Genomic DNA, 8,388 nt, shown 5'->3' with positions numbered 1-8,388 from the left:
TGCTGCCTTTCAAAATGACGGGGGCTTCCGCTGTTCTTTGATTGTTTTATGGCAAAATGTTCTCCTGTAAATTAGCGGCAAGCTGGAAGCGAGAGTTGGATTACTACTCTTTTAGTAGTACCGCACCAGGTTCTGAGCTCGCACGCCATCAATTTTACTACCACGGCTCCCACCAACCCCAGTCACGGATCAGAATCTCCTTGCGTTGGGTCATCTCTCTCTTCAGTTAAAACGGTCCGCCCTAATTAATGAGGTTACCGCATTACTTAGGGCTTGGACCAAACCCACTAATCCACAGCAAAATGAAGGGAATTGTCTGCTGGATGCCGAAAGAAAGATGGGCAGAGCGATATGGTTCTAACGCTGGGAATGAGGCTTAAAAGCTAAGCGATAGCAAAACCAAACGACAGGTTCTGAGATGGAAGGTAAAAGATACTTACTTCCAGAATTTGTTCTTGGTGCTTTTTGTTACTGTCCTGAAGGCTTTTTGACATGGTTGCCACTGAAATGACTTTTTTTGGAGGGGTGTTCACAGACCTCCGTTAGGAATTCAAGCTTCAGTTTTTTTTCTCAGGGATAATAAAACGAGGGTCTCTTTGTGGCAGACCGTGTGATCTTTTCAGTATTTAAACTGGAAGTTCAGAAGATCAAGCATTAATGCTTTTCAACAATTGAGAAGCATCCAACTTCTAAACTGGCATATATCTTTGTGTTGTGCATCTGTTTTGGAGAATTTCTATAAACTTCAAAGGTCAAAGAAGATTGGGAGGAGCTTGGACTGAAAAAAATCCTAGTGTGGATTGACAAAGCTCTGATTTCAATTTTAATCTGGATCAAACGAAGGATTAAATCTGCTGTTGATTCACTGTGTGCGTTTGTCTGTCATTTTATGTTCTTGCAGGCCAACCCCAACAGCGAGGAGATCTGGCTGGCTGCCGTGAAGCTCGAGTCAGAAAACAATGAGTACGAAAGAGCAAGGAGGCTGCTGGCAAAAGCTCGCAGCAGTGCCCCCACTGCAAGGGTAAGGATGTGTGAAGGGTGGAGAGGCTGAGACCTCTCTTGGCCACGGGGGAGTTTGAGGCGGAAGGAGGAGTTCCTTCAGCTCTGCGGCCTTAGTGACTGACCAGATGGCTCCCTGCCATTGCCTTTTGCAGGCATGTGGCCGCTTTGCTGCAGCGCTTCTCCAGCCAATTGCGACACAAAAATCACGGCGTGATGGGAAAAAAAGGCTAGGATCAAGTGAAGGGTTTCAGTTTTTTTCACACAAATGGCAAAAGTCAGGAAATTCCCAGTTTACAGCTGTTTGTATAACGTTCATGTTGCATAAAAGCATGTCTTGGAAAAAAGAGGGAGAAAATACTTTCACAGAAGACTCATGCTTGCTGTGCTAAAGACAGCTCTGGTCGTTTGTTGTTTAAAGTTATATTCTTGTGTTTGTCTGTAGAATTACTTCTGGTATCATAAACTTTGCTGATTTTCAGCTGTTTGTACAGAACCATTTTAACTTGTCCAAGTAAAAGAAAAATGAGTTTGGTTTCCCCCCCGCCCCCAATTTTTGCTCTATCCTAGATCTTTTACACTGTCCTCTTCCTCTTTTGTCAGTCAGGGAGCAGCTGGGGCTGAAGGTCTGCTCTTGGACTTGATGCCTCTCTTGCGAAGTCATAGTGGGGGGAGTTTGGGAATGTGGAGGACAGGGATCAAAGAGTAGTGAAACAGCCTTCAGTCTATAATGTATTTCTCGCAGCTGTAACTTCCATGTGTAGCTAAAAGAAAGGCATTTGGGGGCAGAAAAGTGTATGTACCAGTTTGTAATTAACAAGATAACAGTTGCGACTTGAAGCCGTAAGTGAGAATAGGTGGTCTTGGTAGCTTGGACCTAAGGAGATCAGATTATGCTGATGAAGCAGGCTCAAATTTGTTAATTGCTTGTGCTCTTAAAGCTATGCTCTTTGTACAAATACTATACAAATGTCAACTCGATGCTAATAGGTGAGATACAGATCGATCACGCTGTTCAACTCCTTTAATATTTGCATTTACCTTTCTCATTGTTATCTGTTCCCACTATTCTTTAACCCTGCTATTTTATTTTTTTTACTTTAAACTGTAGCTAATCAATAACGTTCTAATGAATGTATGAAAGTGGGAGCCCACTGCATTGACGGAGTAATGGTTTTTCAACGGTTGCTAGTGATAAACAGCTCTGGTATGTTCTCAGGTCTTCATGAAGTCTGTGAAGTTAGAATGGGTGCTTGGGAACATTGCTGCAGCCCAGGAGCTTTGTGAGGAAGCCCTGAAGCACTATGAGGACTTCCCCAAACTGTGGATGATGAAGGGACAAATTGAGGAACAAAAGGAGCTGGCAGAGAAAGCACGGGAGGCCTATAATCAAGGGGTAAGATGCATGTTAGTGCAAGTTTGCTTTGTGCTTCTGGCGTGGAGAGATGTCTGTCTTTGAATCAAAATGGAGAGGGCTCTGTCCCAGACTAACCGAAGAGATGATTTCTGTTCTCTCTGTCGTTGGTTAAAACAATAACAAAACAATTAGGACCTTGAAATAAGCAGCAAGAATTTCTCTTACCCAGTATCCGTGTGGAAAATTCACTTTCTTGCTTGAGAGAGTTTGCTGTATGCTCGACTCCTCACTGGTAGGAAAAAAAGTAATTGCACAATAATTTTCTAAGACCCGTAAAGACTAAGAGCAGAACTCTTAAAAGAAAAGCCTCCTAACAAGCTCTTAGATACACACAGTAAAAGGAGGTGGCCTACAGAGCACTTGTCTCTTTTATATGGTAATCGGTGTCCTTGGGTATGAATGCTTCTGAAACTCAGAACTTTCAGCCATGAAAGTGATGTGGAAGCAGCTTTCTGCCAGTGTCGATATCCTAATGACTTCCCGGGCTTCAAAGGCAGCCTGTTTCCTGCACACTCTGTTGCTGTGGTTTGGTTATGTATCAAGAGCCCTCCATTTCCAGACGGAGCAGAAATTGTAGATGTATTATTGAGGGAGGTGTGTTCTTTCTCTTGCTACTGGGATAGCTCAGTCATAGTTGATGTACCCAACTGTTCTGGGTGTAGGAGAAACTTCTGTACTGTTCTGTGCTGTAAGACTAACTAGGAGAAATTTGAGCAGCCTAATCAACTTTGTCTCTCTTCTTCTAAACTTTCCAGGAGGATGTAGGGAGGGAAGTTCTTTTCTATAGGGGTTACAAGATTTTTTTTTTTTCAAATCTACGTATTACCATACTTTTTTTTGAACAGTTGAAAAAGTGCCCCCATTCCATACCCCTGTGGCTTTTGCTGTCCAGGCTGGAGGAGAAAGTTGGGCAGTTGACTAGAGCAAGAGCCATCTTGGAAAAGTCTCGCCTAAAGAATCCAAAGAATCCAGATCTCTGGTAAGTTGTGTGGAGATGAACTGAATTCGGGCTACAAAGCCAATGCATTCTTCAGGCCAGCTATCTTACATCTTCTCAGCTATCTGAGCCTAGAACTTATGACCGTGCCCGTCCTAGAGTTTCTTCTGGACTAACAACTTTTTCTGAATACCAGAAATGCTTTGGTGATCCTGGCTAGTATGTAGCTACTCTGAGGAGCTGGGGGCTAGTTACTTCTTTACCGATAGTTGTAGTGCACAGAGCATGAAAACTCAGGGATCTTTTATTTCTGTTACAGTCCCTTCTTCAGATTGCTTTTGATTTAGGCTATTATAGAATAAAGGTCGTGTTTATTTTTAGACAGAGGGGAATGGGAGGATGTCAGTCACCTACACCTATTCAGAATGTGGGCAGATGTTTGCAATTTCCAGTGACCTTCATGTGACTTGCTGTTTGTTTCCCCATAGTGAATATGTTGTCATAAATATCATCACTGAGTCTCTTCCTCACCAGGTTAGAGTCTGTGCGATTAGAGTACAGAGCTGGGTTAAAGAATATTGCAAATACTCTGATGGCCAAGGCATTGCAAGAATGCCCCAATTCAGGTGAGCTGGATCTCATTTCTATCTTAAACACGGTTGTTTTGCCCAGTTGATAAAGGCACATCTTTTCCCAAGATGTCCTTTCTGGCCAGGTCTCAAAATACTATGTTTTGGAGAGGTGTCAGTCATCCTTCTGCAAATGAAGTCTTGAGGGTTTTTGTGAATAATCCCCGTTGCTTTGTGCTATCTCACACCAGAGAGGTTACGGGTTGGCGTTCGTTCCGTTTCGCTGCAGTATCCAGTATGTTATTGGGTCTGTGGTCCACAGTTTGTCCCCACATTTCCTGGGAAAGCATCTTGGATATGGGTGGCTTTTCTCTGAAGCTGATAGAAGTCTGCCAAAGTTTAAAACTGAAGAAGGACTCTCGAGTGTTTGTAGTTAGGAAGTTCGGAGGAGAAAGAACGGGTTTTTCCCTGTCTCATTGGAGTACAGCTGGCCATAGGAGACTTCCCGTTGTTGGGTTTGCCTGCGCTGGTTGCACGGCTAACTGTGTGCTTAACTTGTGCTGGCAGCACATTTCACTCGTCGTCACGATTAGGGGATCATGTACCATAAATATTTAGTCCTGGTTTTTGATTATTTTAACTCATTTAAGAAAAGGCTAATAGGTCATATAATGTAAGTCAGTTGGTTCTAACCAGCAGTGGAAACATTTGCCTCTTGGGATGGGAGGAGAAAGTGCATAATGCTTCCCTATTTTTTTTTTTAGCAGAATTGCGGGAAGACTTAATTATTTAAACATGTTGACATCTTTGGAGAGAAGATGTCACATAACTACAAAATGTAGTAGTCTACTGCAGGGCAAGCCTTTTTAGCTTGCCTTCAGGCTAGGTTTTGAAAGGTGCTTAATTGGCAGCTGCTTAAGTCCAAGTGGAATAATTGGGAATTACGTGACTTTTATGACATGATAAACTCATTGCAAGCTGCTCACCACGCGAGTGGGTCAACAAAGCGATACCACCCAAGTCCCACTTTGTTTTGTGAATGACCTAATGCTTAATGAGTGTTTGCCACCGCAGGTTTTTTTTTACAGAATCTGCCTGTTGCTATGGAAATGGGCAGTAGGATCTCAGTTCTTGTTTAAATAAAATCGCTTCCGACTCTATCTCAAAACTCTGCAAACCAGAATAAAAGCCTGCAGGAATTAGCTCATTGGACACCTACAGTCATGTAAACCAGAGACTTGCGTCCATCGATTGCTGAATTGATTCCCGGTTGCTTATGCCTGATGTAGGCAGGCTGCACAAAGAGTAAAATTGAAATATAATGGTGTTTGTGTCCTCAGCAGGCCTGAAAATAGAGGCCTGAAAAATGTGGTTTGACCCTATATATAAAGAGGAAGAAGAGGAGAGTTCTGCTCCAGTCTCTCACCGCAGTTATCAAAGCTTGTGTATGTTCCCGTGGTGCAGTTTATGGGAAGCGAGAGCGCTTTGATAGAGTCCTGGCAGACACGAGCTTTCAGGCTTTGCTTTGAAGTGATCAGCAGGTATGGTTGGCTGACATGAGAAACTGAAGATTTCATGCTCCTCTGAGCGTATTTCCTTTCTTGCTTTTGGCAGTGAAAGGAACTAGGGATTAAACCCAGCTTTCCTGGACCTACTCTGTCCTTCATCGTATGTGCGGAGAGCCAGCATCAATAAGACTGTGGTGCTCTTTGGCACCCTTGAAACCACTTCCAAACGGTGTACTTTGCAGCTTCTGGGACTTCTTCTGCCACTGCAGTTTCCCATTCAGGCAGATGGATATCTTTCACTTTTGAAATGCTGAGTTGCCCTCCCCTGTTCCACTGCTTGCAGTGTCTCATCTGAAAGGCACGAGCTCTGGGTTAGCGCACACCAGTGCAGGGAGCGCTGAAGCTGCAGGAGGGTTTATGGGTACAGAGACGTTCAGAACTGAAGGTCCAGCGTGGTGGAAGCGATAGCTAAAACTTCAGAGTACCGAATGAAGTATCCATGCAGAAAGAGTGAGCTGGGATGAGGTCGGGGCATGGATAACCACCAGGGTGAGGGCAGTAGTGCTGCTTGTGTTAGAGAGCACTGGCCTGATGACAGGATGGGGAGGGTTAATCTCGGAAGTAACACTAAACGGTCTTCCTACTTGACTTAAGGAATCCTGTGGTCAGAGGCAATTTTCCTTGAAGCGCGACCGCAACGGAAGACCAAGAGTGTGGATGCTCTCAAGAAGTGTGAACATGACCCACATGTCCTGTTGGCTGTGGCCAAGTGAGTTCCTGCGCTTGATGTAGTAAAAATACCTGTTTCTGTGTGTGGCTGCATCCATGATGAAGCACTGCACGTGAGCATGACCGTGTGATTCTGGCTGCAGCAGCTCTATTAAGCCTCAAAGCAAGTAGCAGCTCTCAGGCTGTCTCCTAGTAACTGTGCAAATCTCTCCCTTGATTCAAAGCAGGGGATGTCAACCTGCCCTCAAGCTGTTCTGGTGGGTCTGGGACTGCGGCACAGACAACAATACGTTCACACAGAGTCCTTTTCCAGTGCTGAAAATTTGCTACCTTTGTGTCCTTTGAAAGGGATTTCAGTGTGCTTTCAGATGAACTAGGCTTAATTAAGTTTTATAGGTTATGTTTTAAGTATTTCTGAAACTAGGGACAATTTTTGCTGGTTATTTTTCAATTTTTATGTGGCTGACTGTGTATTCTTCGTCCTTTCTCTCTATCCTAGATCCTGTCAGATCTTTTTTTAATCCTGAGCTAAATTCTGTCCTGTTGTAGTCTTCTCCCCTCCTGAATTTCTGCTATGTCAGTTTTCTTCGGTTGTGGCCCTTCCTGGAATGCAGACTACCAGTCATACTGTAGTTTGCTTCTCTGAAACGGGAAGATAATCTACTAGGAATTGTCATCTTGTCTAGATCCAGTTGTGAGGCTTCCAGTGATGAAAGGCCAGCATTAGAATTGACTCATGCCATATCCTTTCTGATCTGATGTGCAAACAGCTCTACAGCAGTCGTGATTGGAACAAACTTAACTTTTCTTCCTTTGCAAATACCAGAAGAGGTTAATGCAGGAGAAGCATTTTGCCCAAACAGTTGCCCAATTCTTTCACAACCCTTTTTTATAAGCCAAAGAAAACTGTAGGATACACTCCAGTGACTGCAACACTGGGTTCTGCCAGATAATGACAGCTGACTTGTTCAGCTTTAGCAGCAAGTGAGAAAAATGCTAACTTTTGCTTTATGGAAACTGCTTCCAGGCCCCTTCTGGTGCAACCTCAGACAGTTTAGCAGCTAATCCCAACATAAACAGCTTCCACCTCCCATCACGACTTGCATGTGGGTACAGTAATACCATAGTGTCACACATCTGTGAAAAACTTCTGTTAAATAGGTTGCTGAAAATGGCCACTACCTGCAGGTGTTAAGCCTCTGCTGTCATTGTTCATGCTCTTTTAAATCACAGTTTATTTAACATGGAACAATCAAGAGTATTATAGGGCTTAAAAACAATCACATAAGCTGTATAATTTTATGACTGGCTAAGCTCTTTATGAGTGATGGCTGCCTGATTTGATAAAGGCCTTACTAGCTCAAATGAACTGTTTAATGCAAAGGAGTGAAACCAAGAGACTATTGACTCAGCTGGGTAATTACTGGGGAGAAATTTCAGAATTCACCAGTACCTTTTTGAAATGGCAGCAGTTGGGCTGGGTGCCAGGCAGGGATTTGAGCGTGGAAGCTTACATGCTCGCCTTTCCTTGTAAAGTGGAGCTGACAAGATAGGTCTGCTCCTCTAGAGCATGCTTCGTGGATGTGAACGTGTGACTGCACACAGCCATGGCTCCAGGAACATGCGTGCCATTTCAGCTTTTAGAAGTTATTTAATTGTTAGATGCTAAAATTGACTTGAAATATTAAGAAATTGGAGGAGAGGAAATAGATGTAGGCATATGATCCTGTCTCTTTCTACACCAAATCTGGAACAGCAAAATTAAGCAACTGAGTTAGCAAAGGTTGAGCTCAGAGAGTAATACTTCCCTTCTCAGGAGGGTCTCTCTCCTCCTGGGGCGAAGTTAACCTGCTTCACGAGGGGGAGAGTGAAGAGGAAGCGGTGGATGTTCTTTTCGGTCCTCTCGTATCTCTTCCCTTCCCAGGGGAAGGACAGTCAGCAGATGCCCTACAAAACCTGCTGTTTCCTTCTTGGGAGAGCAAAGACTTGAAATACCTGTAGAGCCTTTAAGTGGGAGTGCTTGCAGATTGGCATGTTCCTCTAAAGAGGCTATTTGTTGGCTCACTTTTGCTTTTCTCAACAGGCTGTTCTGGAGTGAGCGTAAAATAACCAAGGCCAGAGAATGGTTCCACCGAACAGTGAAGATAGACTCTGACCTGGGGGATGCCTGGGCTTTCTTTTACAAATTTGAGCTCCAGCATGGCACAGAGGTGAGTGTGTGCCTGGGAG

The 8,388-nt window shown here is 43.9% G+C and overlaps 1 protein-coding gene across 1 annotated transcript in view; it reads left to right on the top strand.

Annotated features, from left to right (window-relative positions):
- Positions 1 to 8,388, top strand: part of PRPF6 (pre-mRNA processing factor 6) — a gene marked incomplete at its 5' end in the record, with an annotated part of 25,447 nt that overhangs the window by 14,731 nt on the left and 2,328 nt on the right. The window contains 6 exons of the mRNA XM_009326899.1: positions 902 to 1,021; positions 2,219 to 2,395; positions 3,262 to 3,395; positions 3,888 to 3,979; positions 6,085 to 6,199; positions 8,243 to 8,369. Coding sequence (XP_009325174.1) covers positions 902 to 1,021; positions 2,219 to 2,395; positions 3,262 to 3,395; positions 3,888 to 3,979; positions 6,085 to 6,199; positions 8,243 to 8,369 — 765 coding nt within the window. The remainder of the gene's footprint in view (positions 1 to 901; positions 1,022 to 2,218; positions 2,396 to 3,261; positions 3,396 to 3,887; positions 3,980 to 6,084; positions 6,200 to 8,242; positions 8,370 to 8,388) is intronic.

This window comes from Pygoscelis adeliae, unplaced genomic scaffold (genome assembly GCF_000699105.1).
Source record: "Pygoscelis adeliae isolate BGI_AS28 unplaced genomic scaffold, ASM69910v1 Scaffold286, whole genome shotgun sequence".
Lineage (NCBI taxonomy): Eukaryota > Metazoa > Chordata > Aves > Sphenisciformes > Spheniscidae > Pygoscelis > Pygoscelis adeliae.
The sequence above is the reverse complement of the archived record's forward strand: the minus strand, read 5'-3'. Positions and strand labels throughout refer to the sequence as shown.